This window comes from Gallinula chloropus (genome assembly GCF_964237585.1).
Source record: "Gallinula chloropus genome assembly, chromosome: Z".
Classification (NCBI taxonomy): domain Eukaryota; kingdom Metazoa; phylum Chordata; class Aves; order Gruiformes; family Rallidae; genus Gallinula; species Gallinula chloropus.
In genome coordinates, this window is record NC_140089.1 from 27,275,477 (window position 1) to 27,300,238 (window position 24,762).

Here is a 24,762-nt window from a genome sequence, read left to right on the forward strand (position 1 = left end):
CACACATGGCCCTTACACATTACCACTCAGTACTACTATAAACACACTTTAGAGAGCAAAAATGTCGTGGGCAATAGAAAAGTCACCTGAACAGAACTAAAAATGTTATGTAGCCACTGACTCCACTACACCTCAATCCCACTGTAACAATAAAATATAGGGCTAATGAATATTCCAGATGCTGTGTTACTTAGTCCCTGTTTCTTACTTGCATTAGCAGCAACTGATATCCCTTGATCCAAAAAAATTGTAGTTAATTATTTGAAAAATTTTAAGCACCTTAACTCTGGAACTCAGAGCAGGATAATGTAACTTATCCCTATTTCTACACAGGGCCCTAGAAAGTAATTCCAGCCGCAAAGAGGACCCGGAGCCAGAGTTGTGCCTTTCCTCCCTCCTCTATCTAGTAAGTTGTTTTTTTTTTCTGGTGGACATTTTTTTATATACATATAAATTTTTATTCCCGGTGGCAGTTAAAAGTCCCCAGTCTTTTGAAATTCGATTTCACTGATTTAAAAAAGTTAGAAGGTTAGTATCTCAATTCTGCCTTGCTCAGCCTGTCAGAGGCTTTAAACTTCCTTATTTTGATTTCTTGAATGATTTCCTTATGCCATACAGAAGTAGTATTTTATTCTGGACATGATGCATGCAATGTACTTTTGCCTAACATAAACTTGTTGACTACAGCTGCAATCTGAGTATTATTAACGATTTAAGAAAAACACCAGGTTCAAAAGCAAATCTAGTAATCCCCATTCTTTAACTCCTCTAAGATCAATGATATTTGTTATCTGATGCTATGATTAGTAAACCTTTTTCTGCTGACCTACTGCTTCTACATATTCTCTGGAAGGCAGATGATTTGCAGTATTTTGTAACGCGTAGTCAAGCCTTGACGTTTTTTTTTGTTTCTTAAATAAACATAAGTCATTGTAAAGTAGATACATAACTGAATTCTGATGGTTTTGTAGGAAGAAAAGCACTGGCTTAAGTAAATCACATCGAAAGCCAGAAGTATTTACTACAGTATGGTAAGAAATGCAGAAGTAACTCAATTTTCTACAAAAGAAAACTCTGGATTTCACTGTTCAGTAAGCACATTTGCATCCAGAATCTAACTGACCTTCAACCTTAAAAAAAAGTTATTAGTTAAAAACATCAGTTTCAGAAAGAATTTAAAAAATATAAAAGTTTCTGTTTGAAGTACTCATCAAAAAACTGTCTTCAATTTTAAGGCCAAAATGTGTGACAGTCACCACAGTACAGTGCTGCTCGTGTTGACATATGGGACAGGGATAGCATTTTGAGAACACAGTTTGAGTACAAAATTTCTGAAAAATGTCACTAGCAGTTACTTGCTGTAAAACGGAATAAAAGCCACAGTCCCTTAAATCTATAGTGTGTGCCTTTCTATTTACATGTAACCTAAATGACAATGGATATAAAGCACTTTGCAGTATATGTCTTTAATGCTGGTGTACACCTCACGATCGTACACATGTATATAAAAAAAAGTTAATTTCAAAGTAATCCTAGAAGAATATTGCAAATAATGTTGTATAAACGCATAGTGTTTGAGGGGAAAAAAAAATCACTGGAAAATAAAGTCCCACATATTAAGTTTGGCACCGGTTTATCACTATGTCACTTTCTTTTTGATTGAAGACAGCTCTTTCTGAATCTCACTGAATTTTGGCCGGTTTTCGGGTTTGTAGTCCCAGCACCTCTGCATTATTTTATAGATTTCTTCTGGACATTTCTGGGGTGCTGACATTCGGTAGCCTGGTACGCCAAAAATAAGAAAGGTGAAATGTTTAGCATTGAACGTAGATGCACATTGACAAATCTGAAAACATGTGATCAAGACCACTGCAATGAAAAAAAGTCTTCAGGGTAATATGAGGAAAGTCTTCAATATATAACAAACACAAGATAGGTAATTATTAAACTGATCAAAGCTCAGGTACCAATGACATTTAAGTTGGGTATGGTAAATTATCAGTATGCTTCTTAGCTCCAAGGGCAGGAACCTGCATAGATCTCTTGCAGTATCTTAGGAAGTAGCTATGCTCCAGGTTTGAACTGTGTTCCCTCCTTCCCCCTTACAGAGGAAATCAATAATAAACATTAAGATTGGAGTAGAATTTTGGGATCTTTTTCAAAATAGATCAACTTTTATTCTCATGCCTCTTCCCTTTTTTGTCTCTTTGTGGAGTTCCCTTCCCACTTGCACTTTATCCATTTATTTTTCCTCCCTTCCGTTTTCCTAATTTACTTTTATATTTTTGTACCATGTTAACTTTCTTACTCTTCTGGTTTGCCAAGATAGGTAGAGGCCTTCCAGACTTCTCTGTTGTTATCAGCTGAATAAGGTGATGACTAGAGAATGAACAATGACTTATGTAAATTAGTAACTAATCATTCAGAAGCAACAGATAAGTGGTTGTTCCAGCATATCATCCATATCCTGGACCAAAAAGATGTACTACACACAGAAATGAATGCAACTTCCCAATGAGTAGGAAGGTGAGCTAAAATACCAGGAGGACTGCATGGATGAACAACGAGCTCCTGGACAAATTCAAACACAGAAACAGGTAATGTGGGAGCAATACAGAATGTTGTCTGAGCATCCAGTTAGAGTTAAGAAAAGTTAGAAAAAGGTAAAGCCTAAAAGGGATTGAATCTGGCCAGGGACATCAAATACAATAAAAATCACTTATCTAATTATTTAGGTGACAAATGGAAGGCTAGGGAAAATTTGAGCCCACTGCTAAATGAGGTAGGGCACCTGTGGTGACAAAGGACATGAAAAAGGCTGACTTCCTGAACATCATCTTAATACAGTCTTAACTACCAAGACTGGCCTTCAGGAATGGCAGACCCCAGAGGTGAGGGTGAAAGACTGGAACAAGGAAGATACAAGCTTTATGAAAGAGGATCTGGCCAGTGAATACCCAAGGAAAATGGGCTTACATCAGTGCATGGGCCCTGATGAGATGCACCCATGTGTGCTGAGGGAGTTGGCTGACTTCACTGCAAGGCCACTCTCAATGAACTTTGATCATGGAAACTGGGAGAAGTGCCCAAAAACTGGAGTAAAGGAAATGTCACTCCTGTCTTCACAAGGAAAACCTGAGGGATGTACAGACTGGTCAGCCTCACCTTGATCCCTGGGAAGGTGATGGAGCAGCTAATCCTGGAAACCATGTCTAGGCACATGATGGCCAAGAAACTCACCAGAGATAGCCAACAGAGATTCACTGAGGGCAAGTCATGCTTGACCAACTTGTAAAATGAAATGACCAGTCTGGTAGACAAGGGGACTTTAGTAAGGGTTTTATCACTGCCTCCCACAAGACCCTCATAAAGAAACTGCTGAATGATGGACTGGGTGAATGAGGTTAGCTGAAAGCTGCCTGAGTCCCAGAGGGAGGCGATCAGTGACACAAACTCTAGTGGGAGGCCAGTAACTAGCGATGTACCCTAGGGGTGAATCCTGGGCCCATCTCTGTTTAACATCTTAATTGATGAGCTGGATGAGGGAGGAAGCAAAGAACACACTGAGCAACTTCGCTGATGAGACACACAGGGAGGAGGGGCCTGTACATTAGAGGGTTGTGTTGCAGTCCAGAGGGACCTGGTCAGGCTGTAGACATGGGCTGGCAGGAACCTTATACTGTTCAGCAAGAGGAAGTGCAAAGTGCTGCATCCGGACAGGAACAACCCCAGACAGCAGTAGAGGCTGGAGGCTGCCCCACTGGGAAGCAGTTTGGCAGAAAGGGACCTGGTGAACACCGAAGGCTGAACATGCACCAGCAACATGTTGCAGCGAAGGCAGCTAATGGTATCCTGGACTACATTAAAAGAAAGTCACCAGGGAAATTTTCCCCCAAAAATGATGGATCCCCAGCCCTATCAGGCAGAATGGGGAGAAGTCAGTGACCAGAAAGATGGAGAGGGTTGGAAGATAGTCCCGGCTCGGTGCCGTTGGGACAACCTCCTCCCTGCCTACCTTGTTCCCCAGGTCCCCCTAAGCAATATGTTTGAGGTGCTGGGAGTTGAAGAAGAGGCAAATGGGAATGTGGGGGACAATCCCCCTAATAAGAGACCAAGAGCGAGGAAGTCAACTCCATGCCTCAAGACTGCCTCCACCAGGAAAGACAGAAAGGTGATTTTGGTTGGGGATTCCCTTCTCAAGGGAACAGAGGGCGCCATATGCAGGCCAGACCCTACCCATAAGGAAGTGTGCTGCCTCCCTGGGGTGTGGATCAAGGACATAACTAGAAAACCCCCAGATCTGGTTCGTCCCTCTGATTACTACCCATTACTCATTGTTCAGGCAGGCAGTGATGAAATCTCTCAAAGAAGTCTGAGAAGTATCAAAAGAGACTTCAGGGGTTTAGGGAGGCTGGTTGAGGGAGGGGGAGTGCAAGTGGTGTTTTCTTCTATCCCATTTGGGGCAGCGAAGAACATGAAGTGGGCCAGGAAAACAGAGGTGTTGAATGGGTGGCTGAGGGGCTGGTGCCACCTTATGAACTTTGGGTTTTTCAATCACGGGGCGGTGATAGCCAGTGCCTGGCCTGGCAGCAGCGGATGGATGCCACCTGTCTCCAAGAGGGAAAAGTATCCTTGCTTAAGAGCTGGCAGGCCTCACTGACAGGGCTTTAAAGTAGCTAGGAAAGGGGGAGGGGATATAGTGAGGCTTGCTAGGGTACAGCAAGTAGCCTCTAGCTTTATACTAGATTTGAAGGGTGAAGAGGGTGAAATTCAACAAGATAGAGAAGGGCTTGGGGGTGCTGAAATTCTGCAAGATTGTAGGGAAATACCTCTGAAGTGTCCCATAGGAACTTCTGGGGCTCCTCAGAGGAGGTAGCATTGCTGACCCCCCTTCCAGAACCTTCTAACGTCCCTCTAGGACGCAGTTGGGAATAACTTCAGATTCCTCCCAGAGGATTGAGGGAGGGCTTCTCAAAAAAGGCAGTGAGTCAGAAAGCCCAGCTGAAGTGTCTTTACACCAACGCACGCAGCATGGGTAATAAGCAAGAGGAACTGGAAACTGTGATGTCACTGGAAAATAATGATCTAGTTGCAATCAGGCAGCCAGGATTCTCATTATCCTCAAGTCCCAGAACCTTGCATCCCTGGACCTCTAGCTGGGAACTGGGGGAGCGAATCCCCCCCACTGTAAGGGCAGAGCAAGTCAGAGACTGCCTCATGCGACTGAATGTCTACAAGTCTATGGGGCCGGATGACATGCATCCCAGGGTCCTGAAGGAGCTACTGATGTGGTTGCCGAGCCGCTCTCCATCATATTTGAAAAGTCATGGCTGTCAGGAGAGGTCCCTGGGGACTGGAAAAAAGGTCATGTCACTCATTATCATTATAAGAAAGGGAGTAAAGAAGACCCAGGGAATTACAGGCCGGTGAGCGTCACCTCTGTGCCTGGGAAGATCATGGAACAGATCCTCCTGGATGACATGTTGGAGCACATGAGGGATGAGCGTGTGATCCAGGACAGCCAGCACGGCTTCACCAAGGGAAGGTCGTGCCTCACCAATCTGGTGACCTTCTATGATGGAGTGACAGCATCGGTAGATAAAGGGAAGGCAACCGATGTCATCTACCTGGACTTGTGCAAGGCCTTTGACACAGTCCCCCACCACATCCTTCTCTCTAAATTGGAGAGATGTGGATTTGATGGGTGGACAATCCAATGGATAAAAAACTGGTTAACAGACCGTAGCCAAAGGGTGGTGGTCAATGGGTCTATGTCCAGGTGGAGGCCAGTGACAAGTGGTGTCCCCCAGGGGTCTGTCTTGGGACCGGTGCTCTTTACCATCTTTATCAATGACATGGATGATGGAATTGAGTGCACCCTCAGCAAGTTTGCGGATGACACCAAGCTGAGTGGTGTGGTCGACACCCCAGAAGGAAAGGAAGCCATCCAGAGGGATCTTGACAGGCTGGAAAGATGGGCCCAGGTGAACCTAATGAGGTTCAACCCTGCCAAGGGTAAGGTCTTGCACTTGGGCCGGAAGAATCCCAGACACAGACACAGACTGGGAGAAGAGCTTCTTGAGAGTAGCCCTGCTGAGAAGGACTTGGGGATTGTGGTGGATGAGAAATTTAACATGAGCCAGCAGTGTGCTCTTGCAGCTCACAAGGCCAATGGTATCCTGGGCTCCATCAGAAGAGGGGTGGCCAGCAGGGACAGGGAGGTGATTGTCCCTCTCTACTCTGCCCTCGTGAGGCCCCATCTGGAGTACTGTGTCCAGGACCTGGGGCCCTCAACCCAAGAAAGATGTTGAACTGTTGGAGAGGGTTCAGAGGAGGCCACAAAGATAATCAGAGGGCTGGAGCACCTGCCCTACAAAGAGAGGCTGAAGGAGCTGGGCTTGTTCAGCCTGGAGAAGAGTAGGCAGCCTCATTGCAGCCTTCCAATACTTGAAGGGAACATACAAACAGGAGGGGAATCAACCTTTTAAAAGGGTAGACAATGGCAGGATAAGGGGGAATGGATTAAAACTAAAGGAGGGAAGGTTTAGATTGGATATTAGGGGGAAGTTTTTTACAGAGAGAGTGGTGAGGTGCTGGAACAGGCTGCCCAGAGAGGTGGTGGATGCACTGTCCCTGTAAGTCTTCAAGGCCAGGTTGGATGGGGCCTTGGGCAACCTTGTGTAGATCCAGGCTGGAGGTTGGTGGCCCTGCCTGTGGCAGGGGGGTTGGAGCTCTGTGATCTTTGCGGTCCTTTCCAACCCAGGCCGTTCTATGATTCTATGCCATCAAGTTGAGAGTGATGATCTGTCCATTCTGTTTAGTGCTGGTGAGGTCACACATGGCATCCATGGTAGGGGTCCCTAGGGCCTAGACACACTGCAGATAATGCCATGATGGGCCACCAAGATGATGAAGGGATTGGAGCAGCTCTCACATGTGGAAAGGCTGAGAGAGCTGTGAATATTCAGTCTGGAGAAGAGGGGGATCTCATGAATGTGTATAACTACCTGGAGGAAGGGAGCAGAAGAGGAGGAGTGAAGCTCTTCAGTGGTGCCTAGTGGCAGGATTAGAGGCAATGGGCACACACTGAAACACAGGAGGCTCCCCCTGAACCTTGGGAAACACTTTTTTCTTGTACAGGTGACCAAGCATTGGTACAGGATACCTAGAGAAGTGGTTGAGTCTTGATCCTTCGAGATATGCAAAAGCTGTAAGGACCGCGGTCCTGGGCAACTGGCTCTAGATGGCCCTGCTTGAGCAGGAGAGGCGGTCCTCATGATATCCAGAGGTCCCCACAGATCTCAGCTATTTTGTGACACTCTGATTCTGAAAACTCACATTTCTATGTGAAACTATGAACTGTTTATCACATGTACCTCTCTGAGGAAATGACAGGCAGTGGACAACAAACTAAGTTGTCCATAGGACTCTACAGCTAACTGCAGTTCTTTCTCTCTCTCTCTCAAAAGTAGAGTATAAATAACAGTGGCCTCATACAACAGGTAAATCTGAGAAATATTTTTCCTTTGTTATAATGCATGCATCTGCTCTAGGTGCTGAATTAATACAAGTAACTTCAAAGGAGAATGGCTGGGTTCCAGGACGCTTACAGACAGTATGAAACTACAAATCCTTTCCTTCACTAAGTTTCCCTTGGAAATTGGTTCCTCACAACAGTGACAGCAGCAACTACTTTTTGTGCTTAAAGTGAAGCGATTTTATATATTTACTTTAGAATGGAAATTCTCCTAGTTTAAAGCAAGCATTCAAATGACTAAATTCACTGAAGACTCTTACTGTTTGAGTAATCGAGATAGATAAGATCAAGAAGAGAATCTGAAACATCTTAGTTGACTACCCTAACAGAAGGGTTTTTATACAATGAAAACCAAGAAAACAGGGTGATAAAATAAATGAAAATGCCATTTAAAAAAGAGAAAGAATTGCTGATAGGCCAACAGGACTATTTTCGCCACAATATAAATAGCTAGAAAAGCATAAACATACTCCAATTATTTGAATTTTATAAATTTCAAGAGATTATTATTCTTGGTGGAATAAAACAGAATCTCAGTACTTAGGTGGTAAAACTTGCTTTTAGAAACACTCCTCTATTATATGTAACATTGGGTTTTTTGATTTGGCCTTTTAAGAAACTCTGATGGTCATCTACAACAAACACTGGCAATCTGTATAAATCAGTGAACTAGTTGGTAGATTTTTTTTTAAAATGTTTAGCAGTTTTACTAGTTTGGAACCTATTTATGAATTACACAGTAGTACTATATAGATGAGAAGTGGTTCTGAATGCCACTAAAGATGATGAAAACAAACTGAAGTCCTGAAATCCTGCTCACAGTTATTTGCTACTTTAAATAAAAGCATTTTGATTTTGTAAAAGAGAAATTGGGCTTTCAATGCTCAACTAGCTTGCCATTTCCCACAATAATTGTTAAATTTTTGTCTGAAATACTTTGAGAAGATGGAATAATACAGATATTTTTCTTCTGGGGGTTTATTAATATTTATCTACATTAGCATAATCTTAAATAATTCATTGGTCAATGCCTTTGCTTTGCACAGCTGTAAATTCCTCCTTTCATCTCACCTTTCAGTTCTGCAACAACCAAAGCCAGCACGCTGACATCTTTCGTTCTTTAAGTCACTGGTCAGTATTCCTTTTTTCAAAAAGCCTATGCATCATGCTACTTCTCTTCCCAGAAATCTGGATTCAGCAATTAAAAAATCTCATACTATCTTTGGTAAAGTTGCTGGATAACCCATATGTTATTTCTTTGCTATTTTATACTTTATGCAATACAGCATTTCTTTGACTCCCTCCCAATAACTACCTTTCTCCACTTGTTCTCGTGCTTGTTGGTTGGTCATCCCCGGGTATGGACATACTCCTAAACTGAAGGTCTCCCACAAAAGGATTCCAAAGCTCCATACATCACTCTCAGATGTGTATCTCCCTAAGAAAAAGAGACAAAATTCACAGCTTAGTGCACAGAAAAAATTAATGTTTCAGATAATTATAGCTCAAAATTTTCTGTAAAGGTGAAGTGTTACATTGTCATGCTTTAATCAGAGAAAAGTTGTTGCTACTAATAATACATTCTGCAGGTATCTCCTGTATTTCACATGATAAACAAATTACCTTAAGGTCAGTATCTAGGAATAATATAAGCTAACTTAAATTTCTACCATTTGACATACATTACCATGTCCGTCATTTTTCATACAAGCTAAGAATTTATTTTCTTCTTGATTTAAAAAAAATCTTAATATAAAAGAGTAGAAAAAATGTCAGTGTCCCCCCCCCCATATTTATAATCACTTTCAATTCAAAAGATATTTTTTAAAATATGACTTTTCCCAGTCTTCTAAATATCAAGGCAATGGATATTCTAAGAGGAGCCACCACCAACATAGTCTGTAACTGTGAAGAGGCCCTGGTTTTCACGTGTTGAGAAGCTGCTCTCTGAGAATGAATATACAGCTCCTTCAACTTGCATAATTTGGACCCTGAAGAACTAATGCACCCATTCAGTCAAAGAAAAATAATAAAAAAATCCATTCTGCTGGTTCCATGACCTTCAGCTATGCTTCAGAGATAGCAAAAGACATAACTGATAGATAACTGGATTCCACACCTCTTTGTGCATTGTAAGCTTTACATTATGAGAGAAGGAAAGATCTTGGAGCAGATACTTCTGTTGTCCCTGATGGATGCACAGTAAGGATGGATTCACACCAGAAAGTTAAGGATCCTAGCCCTTTGCAGCAGGATCTGTGAAAATGTTACCTTAAAAATCCATTTTCAACATTACTTTAATAATTTTTCATTACTCTTTTTCTTTGTTATTGTACATATGTGTCAATATTGTTTAAAGTAGATGCATACTTATGAATGCATTGTTCATCTCTACTCACTAAACAAAAAAAACTAAGCCAATTCTAACTACAGAAAAGGAAAATACATGTAAATTATAGTGCTAGTTGGTGATCTGACAACTGTTCTGACATCAGAAAGTTCAGTTTACGGTTAAACTAAGTACCACTTCCAGCTGTTCTACATTAGTTTGTGTGCCTCATGGATGGCAATTACGGACATTCACTATGCTCTTTGTAGTAAGATTAGTTTTCTTGTCTGTGTATCAACTCTCTTTAGAGTCTGGCATCCAGTAATTTAACACTTTTCATTGAAATCACTCAGTAGACACAAGATAGGTGATTAGGTTTTTTATAGAGAAAGAACAAGTTCTGCACAGTTAATTATCTTTTCCACTATGACATTATCTGGGTAAAAAGAAAATAAACCTAAAAAAACCCAAACCTAAAAAAACCAAACACACAAAAAATCCTCCACACAGTAATATTTTTATTAGCATGAAAAACAACTCAAAATTTTGTACTGGAAAAAACACACATATTAAATGTGTATATTAATTTTGAATGAACAGGAAGCAACAATACCCTACATTTGGCATAAATATGCAATTTGAGGAGCTGTTCAGGCATTTTTTCCACCTGCTGAAGTGATGGAAATCACATTGCTCTAAGCAAAAATTATGGTATGGAAAGGCACGGAATCCAGAGTTGGCTAAAAAATGAACTTTCATGTAGTTTCTTAGCTACTGTTTCCTTCAGGTAATAGCCAAATGACCCTATCCCTCATTTTCTTCCAACACTTAAATTAAGAACCAACATGGACTGTGGTTGCCAAACAGTACTGATATATTGCAGATTTAATTCTATTTCACTCTAAAATTCTTAAATACCTTCAGCCTTACTTACACAAATTAATACAATACTTAAGATCGTATTCCCAGGATGGTAAATGATAAAACACAAACCAATTATTTCTACTTACATCTTTCAAGGGAATGGAAAAGGAAAGATCCTTCAAAAACACACTGAAACCTCCAATGACATATTGAAAGCTGAATATTAGACTGCTGAACGCATTAACAAATGTTTGAAAGAGTGTATTTTCCAAACACTACAGAAAATCACTCAAAGCTGCTTGAGTATGCATGCATTTAGAAAACACAAAATAAGTAGATGTTAATCAACTACCCTCTCCTGTACTTTGCAAAAAAAAAACAAACCAAACCACTCAAAAGTACAAAGTTAAGTTGTTGTCACAAGAGCCTGTTTCCTGCATAATGTAGTCTACTGGGCTGCATATGGCTGTGTAGGATACCCTTCCATTATATATCAAATAAACCATATGCATTTCTGAAATAACAAAAATAAAAAATCCAAACCAACTTTTGTAGTGGAACAAACACCCAACATAGAAAAGGGTGTTCCCCAGTGAACATGAGCAACACTAACACCTCTTGGAATATATGATAATACACCATCAGTTACTGTAACTAGATTTTTTATTAGCCTTCCAAAGGGAAGATTTGCTTTGCTGTGTTATGGCATTAACTCCTGTGAAAGTGCTGAGAGGAAGCATTTTCCGATCAATTTTAAGTCACAAATTTATGATTTCCAATGTATGATTAAAAAAAAAAAGCTTTAGGAGATGGCAGGAGTATTTATAGACACATCAAATGAAGAACTTAAACCTTTTTTTCACTAAGTATTCAACTACATAACTGTTTGAGAGAAGTACATGCAAAACATGGCATCACTCATTTAATACGCTGCTTCTTCACAGCCCACTTTACTTAGAAGAACTTATTTTTCTAGTTTACTATAAGCTAAAAAGCTAAATGCAGCAGGTTCTGGAACCATTACCCACACAGTATGGACCACTTCCCTCAATCAGAAATAATGGTTTATTTTCCTCAAGATAGTGAAATACAAACAAGCAGGTAAAATAAAGTTGCATGTAAAAAAAATACAAATCAGTGTCTCCAATACATTGATTTATCTAATAGAATGTGCTAGTATGTTAACAATTTCTACTGTTTTCAAAGGAGTGGAACAAGCACTATGGATATGCAGAACTTGGCACTTATTTTGCTATTGATTATGATTTAGGTGACCAGTAGTCTACTAGAACAAGCCTGCAACATAACCAAAGCATTGTTTTATTGCTTCAAAATAGCAGCTTTGATGTTGCTGTCTTATTCCTTTTGAAGGCAAAACAGTATTTTATATGTAGGTAACACTGAAATAATAAAATTATTTTAAACATTAGTGATCTCTTGAATGAAGAAATTCAGGGTCAGGCTTGATGGGCTCTGAGCAGCCTGATATAGCAAAGATGTCCCTGATTATTGCAGGGAAGGCTGGACTAATGACCTTTAAAGGTCCCTTCCAACCTAGTGCATTCCGTGATTCTATGATTTCAGCTGAGCACTAGCAATATGTATATACATAGTCAAATATTGCCCATGGTGTAGTCCTGGTGATGTTTACTTTACCATTTGGTTTTGTTCTCTGTTGGGATTTTTGGGGTGGGTTTTTTTTCAAGAACATACAGGTTTGTCCTTACCATAGTTGAGAGCTTCTGGAGCAGTCCACTTGATAGGAATCTGCTTTAGTCCTGACGATGAGTACACACCATCATCCTCTTGTCGGGACATTCCAAAATCGCTTATTTTCAAAACGTTGCTTTCACCAACCAAGCAGTTCCTTGCAGCCAGGTCTCTAAGTTAGAACAAGAAATAAAGACCCCATATTTTTATACATTTAAAAGCCCTTGAAGCCATTTTAAATGGCTGAACCTGTCAGCCAAGATGGTGTCTACCTCTCAAAAAACATTTTTAAGAAAAGGTAAAAACCACTGCACAGCAGTTGTGGAAAAGAGGAGTGAAGGAGGGGGAAAAAATGACCCCAAAAGTGTGAGAAATAATCCTGACCAAAGTCAGCAAAGATGTGAGGGAAAGAGGACCTGGAGATGCTGGAAGTAGAAATTTCCCTGCGGCCCAGGGAAGGTCCCATGACAGAGCAGTGTGAGGAAGAGAGAGTGGACAGCAGAATGGAGCTGTTATGGACTGACTGCAACCCCCACTCCCCATCACCCTTGACCCCTGGTGGGGAGGAGGTGGAGGAGCTGGGAATGAAGGAGTGAAGGTGAGCCTCAGAAAAAGGGAGGGGTAGGGGAAAGGTGTTTCATTTTTTATCTTTATTTCTTGCTACCCAAGTCTATCTTAATTTTGCAATACATTAAATTAAATTAATGGTCACAAGTTGACTCTGTTTCACTGGGATTGTAATTGGTGAGTGATCTCCCACACGCTTTTGTGTCTTATCTTCTCCCCTGTCCTGCTGAGGAGTGACAGAACAGCTGGGTGGGCATCTGGCAGCCAGCCAGAATCAAACCATCACAACTGTCCTCTGAGGTCATATATCTAAACCAACATATTAACAAATCAGATTTTATACAAAATGAAACAGAATTTGAAGCAGCACCCTGAAACTTGTTCCTATAATTATGAAAGACAGTGAGAAATAACGGAACTTGCCCCAACTTCTTTCTGTCCATCTTATCTTAACATGAGAGTTTCCATCAAGAATAAAAAGCTACTCACTATTATAGGAAAAGGATTTTTAGCTCAGTGATAGATAAGAAGCTCAGCCAATTAACAGCCTACCTTTTCCTTCCCTCCATCTCAAACTTTTTTTTTTCCTAGACTGGGAAACAACCTGTAAAAACCTGGCAAAAACACTTACTGTTGCTTCTCTACAGCATACATTTGGTATAATAATGCAGGTTAATAATAAATTACTAACATAATGTATGCATATTTCATTGTTTCACAATGTATTAAAATACTACACAGTAATATCTATGTTCTTACTCCCATCTTAATTTAAAAAATACATGAAGTTTTTGAAGGGAGAAAAATGTTAAAAGAACAGAATTAAATTGATAACATCATGAACGTTATAGGCAAAGTATTTTTAAACTAAATTTACAATGTTTGTTTTCAGTTTAAATGGCTAATATGCTCAAAAATGGCTTGTCTTGCAGAAATATTCCAGAACAACTACATTAGTGTTAGAGTTTTGGATTGGACCTCCAGCATAGTTTTGAAATGAATCCCTTAAGCACTTAATGCACATTCATTGATTGAGTGATTTTAGTACATGGAAACTCACTCTTGGAAGAAACAAACCTAGAACTCGGCTCACAGTGTGCACCAAGTTTGGTTTTACAGCTAAAGCAGAGAGTAAGTTCTGAACCAATGACCAACAGTTTCAAACACTATGCATGGTGGGGGCATTCATGACTATGTTTAGTCCAAAGCAGAAGTCTTGAGCCATATATAAAAATGTTAAACCTTGTATATCTACATCTAATTTGATCAACTGATCTAAACTGGTATTACAGTACATTATTTTGTTATGTGGGCAGAACTTGAGTTTTAGTGTAAACACTATAAGTTGATTTAAGAATTTTAATGTATTTGACTCATACAACCTCTGTGCCACTAAGAACAAACATGGCCCTTGATGCTACAGTGATATAAATGCAGTTTTTCTTGCAGCCAGAGAAGATAGACCACTTGAAATGAGGTGTGAAGTCACAGTCTCCAGCTGAAGATAAACACAAATGTATAAAACAGCTCAATATGCACTCTGTTACACAATTCAATATTAGCATGTTGCATTGTTTGGTGAAAGTACAAGAACTGCAAAACAAATGGAATTGTTTTTACACGTCCTCAATCCTGCAAAAAGTATCACCATGATACGTCAAGAACATATGGCTTAGGTTCCAATCATACTTTAGTTACTGGGTTTTTTATTGTTTTACTCCATATAGTCTAGAGGACAGGTGCACATAAGGAGGGAAAAGAGTGATGAGGCTGTACCTCAAAGAAAATTTACAGAGTTAATTAAAATAATGGACATATTCCCACCTGAATCTGACAGCATTTAAACATGTTCTGATTCAGACTAAGAAAAAGCTATATACTGAGCTGTCTCATGTTTGCTTCTCATACATCAGTCTGATTTTTAGGGAAAATACACTGTAAGCAGCACACGGTATGATGCTTGTATAGAAAGATTACAGTCAGTCCACATAATTTTTGTCTCTTTTGTGTGTGACAGTTTTCTTCTTCTTTCAGAGTCATCAAGAAGATAGTGTTTTTCCATCACTACCGAAAATTTACAAAAACAATTCCCTGAAAATCAAACAGGTATTTGAGAAAGCTGGTGAAGACTGTAACACAATATTGACACTATACTAAATGAACACTAGATCTTCTGAAAGACCAGATACACACATAGTCTTTGCTTCATGAAACGGTGGTTTCCAAGCTATTAGCTGGCAGTGAGCTGCAGAATGATGCTATTCACACTGCCATGCTTCACTCAAGTGCCAAGGGAGGAATCATGGGCCAGTGGCTGGCTAATGGCCCACAGCCTGTGCGGGTGGGCAAAGCTGTGAAGTCCACCATGGACGCTTCCAAGCAAATTGCTTCTTTCTTTTTGTCTCAGTTTGTATTGACCAGAGAAGGATTTTCATTGCCGCCTTGCACAGAGTATCAATAAAACTTTATGAAATGGTGAGTGGCAAGCTATTACCAATAAGACAGAAAAGAATGCATTATGATAAAACCTAATTTACTAATAGAGCTACAAAGGCAAAGTAAATGTAGTAGCACTGGTTACGAGTCTCACAGAATTAACACCCTCTCTGCTTTTAGCTAAAACTCCCACATTTTCTAAGCTTTAATACTGTGTATTACTTTTACTACATCATTTGTGCTAATAAAGCCTTTAGAGCACTTCATATGTTTACTTCTGACTAAAGCAAACTTGCTTTTCTCATTTCTCATGTGGAAGGCAGGCTCTTTCTCACACTTATTCAGAAAACACTTTAGATGTGAACTTTTCTTTCCCTTTTTCTTTCTCAACTATCATAGTCTTTTTAAAGGACTTTTGCAAATCCCCCCCCCAACTTAGGCACTTTTCAGAGTTGTGAGGAGTTTGTTCTCTGAGAAAATAGAAACCAACCATGTTCAGCAGATCCAGTGATATTTAAAATCATGCTAAGTTCTGCAAAAAGTTCTGTTACTTTACATTTTTTAACAACTTGCCATTCAGTAGGGTGAAACAGTATGAGCACAATTTCATTCTCAGTGCTCCCTCACCAGCCACTTCAGATTCTGCAGTTACATCCACTGTAAACATATTTTCAGGTTCTTTTTTCCCTCTGCTCTCTTCATTGTAATTTCTTCACAATGTCTTTTTGACTAATATTTATTACTTCATTCCTCAGGCATATGAATGTCTTGTTTGCATCTCTGCCATAATTTTACATCCATTTTATGTCCTAAGTGATTTGTTGCTGAATTTTCTGGATTTCTTTGTATATATTTGCATACTTAAAAGCATCTTTAAAAACACTGTTATGCTGAAGGCAATAGCCATATCAAGCTTTTGATTAAGGTTTTTCAATATTTTTCACACTATTATTTCACTATATCTCTGCATGTCTGACACAGTCCTTTGAAAGGATGTTTGTATTTTTGAGCCTAAATAGAAGAGAAAAGTACCAAAAATGCACTTTGGTTAGTGTGATTTATTACAGAATTTATAGCCAGAATAAAAAAAACAGGGGGGGGGGGGAGGTATTGCTTCCATTGCTTTAAATGGATAGCTAACAGCTTCCATTTTCTTCCATTTTCCAGGATTCTAATTCATTTCAATGTGCTACTGATAAAATGAAAGAGCTCTAGTATAATAGTGTTAAGAGGCTTATAAAAAACCTTTGCATTTTAACCTTCCATATGAAATAGACCTAACAGGGTTTACATTCATGTATGCATGATAAGTGACTTGAGTGAGGGAAAACAAACTGTACAAAATTGGGCTGATGACTGAAACCAACTATGAGGATCCAACATTAGAGATAACTTCAGTGTTAAATATTTGTAGTAGTTCATGACACTTTCTTGATGGTATTTAAAAAAACCCCAAATGAATTCTGTTCTGCCTGTCTTCTTTACCCTAACACACACATCACCATCCCATCCCCCCCCCCCCAAGTATGTTGTTTTCTCTTTTTTCTCCTTCATTGCTCCCTAAAGCCAACGCCCTGAAGCACAGATATAATTGTATAGAATTAGGTGTCTCTCTCTGCTTTGGGCATTGTTGTTTTTCTTCTCATACAGCATTTGTTACTTGAGGCAGTAATTCCATAAAATCAGTTTTATCTTTAACATGGGAAATGAGAAAATATTCCTTATTTCACATTGTGAAAGCTGTACAAATTAGGCACAAATTACACTAAGCTGCTATGGAACAAGTTCATTAGTAAAAGAAAAGCTGACTCTTACTATTTAGTACGATGATTATGTTGACTATGAATCAGTAATATGGGTTGAATATGCTGAAACTGCAAGAGATAGTTGTAAGACTTTTGCCAAAATTCCATTAGCTAGTTGGAGAGGAAATAAGAGAATTCCTCTATGCTGGGAGTTGTTACCACCTGGATTCATGTCTGTCAGTAAAGACATAAACCTCTAAAACCTTTCTCTAAGGACATTCTTACATGCCCACCCACCAAAGGAACTGCACAGCAAGTAATACCTAGTATTTCAATGGAATTCCATCAATTAAGATGATCAAAATAAGAGAATAAACTCATTACTAAAACAGCAGGACAGACTGCCTCACTGAACTAATTAGCAATTTTACATCCCATCCCTGGCTAATGCAATTAAAACACTCTTAGGTGGTAAAAGCCAGTAATTAATTAGTGAACAGGATCAGTTTGTCTGCTCTGCACATTTAATTCAATGGAAATTGCCTATTACCTGATCAAAAAAGAAGGGGCAGGAGGTCTATAAGTGGAACTGTTGGGGTTTCTTGTGGACCATAAGACATTACCTCTTCTTCAAACACCTAAGGTAATTTCCAGTGGTGTCTAACTCAGAAGACACCTATTTCAGAACTTCCTTCATACTTATAAGCTGCTACTTTTGCCATATGCAGAGAACATACCAAGTAATATGTGCTTAGTATCTGATTAGGAAAATATTAGAAGGTCAGAAGCACGTCCTTCCATGCATTTTATGTTGTCTTCCCCCATCCCCCATCCCCATTTGTTCATATTTTAGCTATGACATTATCAATACTAACGGAGCAACATTAACTACAGTGGTAATCATTTCTTTTGGTTCCTCATATAATGCAAACCCATCTTCACCTTCACAGATGAACAATGGTGGGAAACCAGAGAAAGACTAAGAAAGATAAAGGAGTGATTTCTCAATTATGTCAGGTGTTCTGCTTCCTATCCGTAGTTTTGGATATTACTCAGCTCTTCTCAACAGTAAAATAAGTACATTTTCCCACCTCACGCCATTAGTGACATTCAATTGCTCCTTCTAAAGCACTTTGCAATTTTCAGATGAAGGACTTAAAAGTTTGGTATAAAGAACTCAAAAGACTAACCAATGTTACATATTTGTATTCGGCACAAAACCCAGCTTGTATCTAAAAATGTGTTTTATCCACAGAACCTTTATTTCCTCCACCTGTAAGACTAACATGTACCCTGCATTCCAGAAATAGACTGGGTTGCACTGCTTGCTGTTCATGTTGTGACACTAAGAGCTAACATATAAAATGATTTATAGCAACTTGGTGAACATCTTCCTGTGAACTAAGGTTAGTAAGATTACAGTAATTGAATGGCAAGCTTCAAATAATAAAGGCCAAAGAAAAAAGAAGAAAATAAAAAAGCCCAATATAGCTTAAGCATCTAAATTTTTTCAATGTGGTATAAGATGGTCTGATTTAAAATCAGTTGGTAAGTTCGTAAGCAAATAATTTATTAATACATATCATATTTCTCCAAAATAACAAAAACTATATTCAAATAAAAAAATATGCTTCTTAGATACTGGGAGGAGTTTTTAAGTGCTTCTAAATACACCACAAGGATAAACACACTGTTGAGGATCGGTATTCCTAACTCAACATTCCAAACATTTATGCATTGCCATACCCACTCTCAAAAAACATACTTGGTAACTGTTATGTTCCTGATTTTCTCTAAGTGCTGTGCTCATTACATGACAGACTGCATCATGGGTCACGGTAGTAGATGACACAAAGCTACAGCATCTTGTCACAGAATTGCAAAGTGGGATGTGTTTAGTTCACAAAGGCAAAGCATATTGCTTCATCTATTGAGGACTGCACAGCTTACTAAGAAAACTACCATTTGCAGTGAACTTAACCTTCAGTCTCAGCCCAGAAACCTTCATGTTACTAACTTTTCCACCATTACAATTTTACACAGGTGACACCTTCCTGGACTGTACAAACACAGTAAGAAGAACCTTCTTAATGAACTGCTGTACTGAAAAATACATTCCCCTTTTCTGTACCAAAGTTTGCTACTGCAAATGCCATCAAACACATACCTGAAAATAAAATTAAGATGTGAAATCAGATAAAAAGTTTACTTATGGTACCATGATGTCTGATGAACAAGTATAGTATCATATTCATGTTTATAGGCTGGTCGTTTACAAATGAACAAACACACGATGCCAGCAAGGTATACCTTGAGGTAGGTACAAATATTGATGATACTAAATTAGACACATTATTTAATTACTTTTGCAGAGAAGTCGCAGTACTGACTTTAGGACCATGAACAGAACTTTCTGTTTTGCTGCTTAACCATGGCAGAGATCACCTGCATCTCAAAGGGCAAAAAATGTCCCTTTGGAGTATGGAAGTGAAGTACAAATGCTATATAATGTTATCACCTCTCACAGTTGTAGTTCTGGTCTCCTAATACTTGGTGTTTGGTATAAAGAAGCCTACTTACAGTTGAATAATCGCATCAAGAATGAACCTCAATTTTCATTAAAAAGAAACCATTTGAGATGGATGACTGTGAAGAGATGAGTGTGGAGATAAAAGAGGAATAAGAAGAAACTTGAGCTTCCTATTTTCTGAATGCTTTGCAATTTTAGGTGATGCGTTGTTTGGTTTGTTTTTTTTTAAAAAAAAAAACCACCATGATTTTCTATATGGAAGAGAGTGGAGCTGATCCAGACCCATGCTCTGAAGAGGGACAAGGTCACTCCTGCATCTTGGAGCCTCCTCACATTGCTGCTTTGTGTACATTTTTATTAGGAAGAACCCCAGGTTGCTGTCACATGTTATATGGCACTTGTCCCCTGACAGAGGTGATAATGGAGGAAAATTAAGTGACCGTAAACTTCAGTTTAAGTAAAAGTTAAGTTAAAGTTTGCAGATCAGAGATGGCTCAAGCAACTATACAGGTCTACTGACACGTTACAAAACTTACAAATATCTTAGATTTTTTTTCAGGCAAGTTACTATGTGTCCTCCATTTTCCTAGTAGGAAAATGTCTCTGTTCCAGCTATTTTAAAAGAGATAAAGATGGGCATAGTACACAATGAGCAATTCCTGAAGAGAATCAAAGCAGTAGACTATGAAGATTGAAATGAAGCAATAAATTGACACATCATCTATTCCTCCCACCTCCTTATTCCTGAGGTTTTCTTCACAACGCCTGCTTCTGGAACAGAAATGTTCCTATCAGCAGCATCTAAATGTTTTCATCTGCATGGTTTCTTAACCTTTTTAGAACTTAATAGTCATTGTCTGTATTTTTCTGAACAATTATTTTGATGAAAACTGCATCACAGTAATTCTAGTCTATAACAGTCTTCTTTGCATCGATATTCCTGTAGGTTTTTATAACCCATTTTCCCTGTGCACTGCTGATTACATGCAATGTGCTGAGCAAAATATGAGACTTAGGAATGTCTGCTGTTCTTTTTTTCCATTGTACTTTGTTTTTTAGCTTGAAACAAAGGTTTACAATTGAATTTCTTCTGTGTGATGATTTATTTCATTTGTTTGGCAGGAAGGCTTACCTTACCTTTGTCCAATATGAATAACTTAGCAGGGGGCATTTTACTCCCTGCAATTTTATAGTAATATTCAGCCTTCTATTGGTAGCTATTTTTTCCTTTCTACAGTTACAGGACTCACAGCACACATTTTATAGCAATGAGAAAGCCCTTTACAAATTAAGTCTGTACAACTCTGCAGTAACCTATCAAGCCCCCTCACTTTTCCTAAATGGTTTACATCATGAGAGTAAACTCCTGAAAAAAAAAAAAAAAGACAAAAAGCAATCCCAATGATAGTTTTAAGGAAATAAAGGGTCTAGATAGTCCTAGTACTGGTTAATTAATAACTTCATGGAAACCCAACAATATTAGGGCAACTGTAAAGTGGAAAACACATTCAGAAATCCCCATCACATGATACACAGAGAAATAATAACACTGCTGGATGCCATGCAACCATTCTTATGCTTCTGAAGTTTTTGATAGAAAATTAAGGAACAAAAGAATCACAGAATCACAGAATGATTTGGCTTGGAAGGGACCTCAAAGACTATCAAGTTCCACCCCCCACCCCCAACCTGCCATGGGCAGGGACACCTTCACTAGATCAGGTTGCCCAAAACCCCATCCAATCCAACCATAAGCACTCCCAAGGTTGGGGCATCCACAGCCTCTTTGAGCAACCTGTTCCGGTGCCTCACAACCCTTCCAGTAAACAATTTCTTCTAACAACTAGTCTAATCCTCTCTTCTTTCAGCTTGAACCCATTCCCCTACATCCTATCGCTGCACTCCCTGGTGAACAGTCCCGCTACCACTTTCCTGTAGGACCCCTTTAAGTATTGGTAGGCCGCAATTAGATCTGCCTGGAGCCCAACTCTTGCACCCTAAAGCATAAATACAGACACACATAAAATCTTAACTATTCTTTAAAAATGTATTTGATATTCAACTGAATTATAGGGGAAATTAAGTTTCTAAAAAAGTAATTATCCAAAATGGATAATTATCCAAGATGGTCCATAAGTTAAGTTTACTATTTGTGCTCAGGAAGGTTGCCATGGATTTAATTCACAATCCAGATGTGTTCAATTCCAAAGCCTATTGTGCAAGGAGCCTGCAGTATTCACAGTAAAGGTAATTACTATTTTCAAGCAAAAATTTCCACAAGTACAGTACCATTCACAGAAGAAACTAAAATGAAATGTAACAGTAGAACATACTATTCTAACAAGTATATTTTGTCATAATACTATGGCATTATTCAACCTGTGTGATGATACAAAACCCGTTACAGTAACTGTCCTCGACCTTTTATAGAAGGAGGACATCTCAATTTAGTTCTTAATTTTGAATTTATTTCTGAAATAGTCTCTTCTCTATTCTATTCTATTCCATAATCAAATATCATTGATTTCTCTGTACAGAGGCATTAAATATTGTTTTAACTTGTTTAAAAACATCTAACGAGGCAGATCAGACAAGGTGAAAGATCATATTCACTTTTCCATTTTACATCAATGATTGAAAAGCTTGCATGATGAATCTAAAGAAAATGTCTAAAGTCGGGTAGCTTCTAGTGCTAACTTTCTGATGATTACTTTTTTTTAGAAATTAAATTTCTTGTTTTATTAATAGAGAACATTTTCTAATGTTAATGTTATTATGTACTGTGTTAAGTTTAAAAAATAGTTGAAGAATGAAAAGCAGAGACAAAAATCATTGCAAGTGCCCCAGGAACCAAGAAATTCCTAAGTATAATAGAGCTTAGTCTTTTCCAACTTTTTTCATTAGAATAAAACAAACTAACCCAACAGTATAGTATTGCATTTCCATGGCTTTTCAGATCCTATGGAAAATGAAACCTTTTAAAATCTTTCTCTCTGTTCTTAGATTAGATTTAAGTACTTAGAGCTGCTGTCTACCAAATTTCAGGTGAAGGAGGCAAGTATCATGACTACTGACTCTTCAAGAGCAAATACTAGCAATATGGTACTCTGGAATAGTTCAAGTCATCTCTGAAATGCATTCCCATCACTTAAATCTACCTCAGCTCCTACCAGCAGATAGGCTGTTTATTTATTTATTTTTAGTGGATAAAGTACAATATAGGTAGTGGATCCCAAGGCACTTTAGTGAAGTTAAAAAAATGAAAAGCTAATAGCCACAGTACAAAGAAATGAAGAATCCTGCTTAATTAAGGGGCAACAGACTAGGTATTGATGAAAATAACACACTAGGAATCAGAAAGAAACCAAATAAATCAGGTCTGATTACAAATCAGAAGGAATAAGCAGGAGACTAGTAGTATCAAATAATGCTAGACAAGAGGGCTATGTTGTAGTCCTATATAGAATATAAAATCTTAGACAATAGAATACATTATTTTTTAAAATAAAGTTATAAAGCAAACCAATAACAAAGAAGAATCAATCACAATTTATAGCAATTACTACATTGTGGGGTTTTTCTTATTTAGGAAGGAAAAATTTAAATAGATACCACAGGTGGAACATGCATTCCTTGTAATGGAAACCAGCTTGACAGAGATACATAAAAATAGTTGATTAATTCACAAATTTATAACAACAGTAAAAAACATTTTGTAATTTGTTGCTTGCAATATCTCTCTACTTTTAATCAAAGATGATCAAGAAATGATTACTGGTATGTAAAGATATTTTAGTACTCTCAAAACAGTCTGGTTTGTAACTGCCATAAAAACACCAAAATCACAGATAAATGAAAATGAGTAATAATTTACTAATTTTCCTAGACAGTGAAGTAAGATTTGCAGTTATCATTCAGAAATATGTAAGAAATTTTACATAGTTAAAACATTGTAGAGAATTATATATAGAAATTGAAGGGAATAAAACTAACTCTTAATTTTTTGTAAATTAAGAAGTTAGAAAATAAATTCAACCTCTCCCTTTTTGTTGCTATTAGTTAAAATCTACAATATCTGGCTATTATTCTGAAATGTTTCCACACAAAAAACCATTCTAGAACTACACTGAAGATACACAGGTTCCTCTTTATCACATTACATTAATTGTAGCATTTGCTGTGGGTGAAGTTTATAAATAATCAAAATGATAATTTGCTAAACTCCTAACAGTTTAGGGACGAGAAGGGAACGGGTAAAGGGGAAAGAGGAAGAGGTAAGGGAAAGGGAAGGGGAAAGGCAGAGGCAAAGTGAAAAGAAAGGCTAGCTGTGGGAAACAGCATAAACAAACTTAAACTGTAAAAAAAGAAATTAATGTATTTTGAAAAATTAAGCCTAAATACAGTAATACAAATGACAAATACTACTACGCAATTGTGTGGAAAGGAAAGAGAAACAAATTGGATATGGTCTCAAAACTAAATACAAGTAATGGAATTAAATTGAGCATAGGAAAGTAAGAACTCATTATCTAGAAGATTCTGAGGAAACTGCCAAGGAAAATCAAGAAATTCTATTTCATTAATGTAATTATTTAAAAAAAAACCCAACAGTTTAATAGGTATACAGACTATTGTCAGTTTCAAAGATATAGACTGATACAGTTTTTAATTGATTTAAAATAAACATCTGAATTATCAAATGTCCTGGAACCTACATTTATACTACCAAGTATAGGACACACCAAAAAACTAGTAAAGCAGAAATGACCCCAAGAAGCATTCATTTTCCGAGTGATTGCTTTTGTTGATTTAATCATATATGAAAAGATGCAAAATTTAAAGTATATATTTTTCCAATTAAACCATGAATTCCCAACAGCTCATTGCAAAACAGCTCTAAAACCAAAATAATAAACAAATAAAGCCAAATAAGTAAATAAAACCCAAATAAATCTACAGATTTATTTTTTTACTTTACATTTATTTCAGTTTAAAGTAGAATGCACAGAAACCAGTATAGGCAAAGTTGAGATGACATTTTACC

The 24,762-nt window shown here is 38.2% G+C and overlaps 1 protein-coding gene across 1 annotated transcript in view; it reads right to left on the minus strand.

Annotated features, from left to right (window-relative positions):
* Positions 1 to 1,455: 1,455 nt before the first annotated feature.
* Positions 1,456 to 24,762, minus strand: part of FER (FER tyrosine kinase) — a 172,860-nt gene continuing 149,553 nt past the window's right edge. Inside the window, exons 17-19 of the mRNA XM_084278847.1 lie at positions 12,458 to 12,612; positions 8,853 to 8,975; positions 1,456 to 1,782 (exon numbers count right to left, since the gene is read on the minus strand). Of these exons, the coding sequence (XP_084134973.1) occupies positions 1,640 to 1,782; positions 8,853 to 8,975; positions 12,458 to 12,612 (421 nt within the window). The 3' untranslated portion in view covers positions 1,456 to 1,639. The remainder of the gene's footprint in view (positions 1,783 to 8,852; positions 8,976 to 12,457; positions 12,613 to 24,762) is intronic.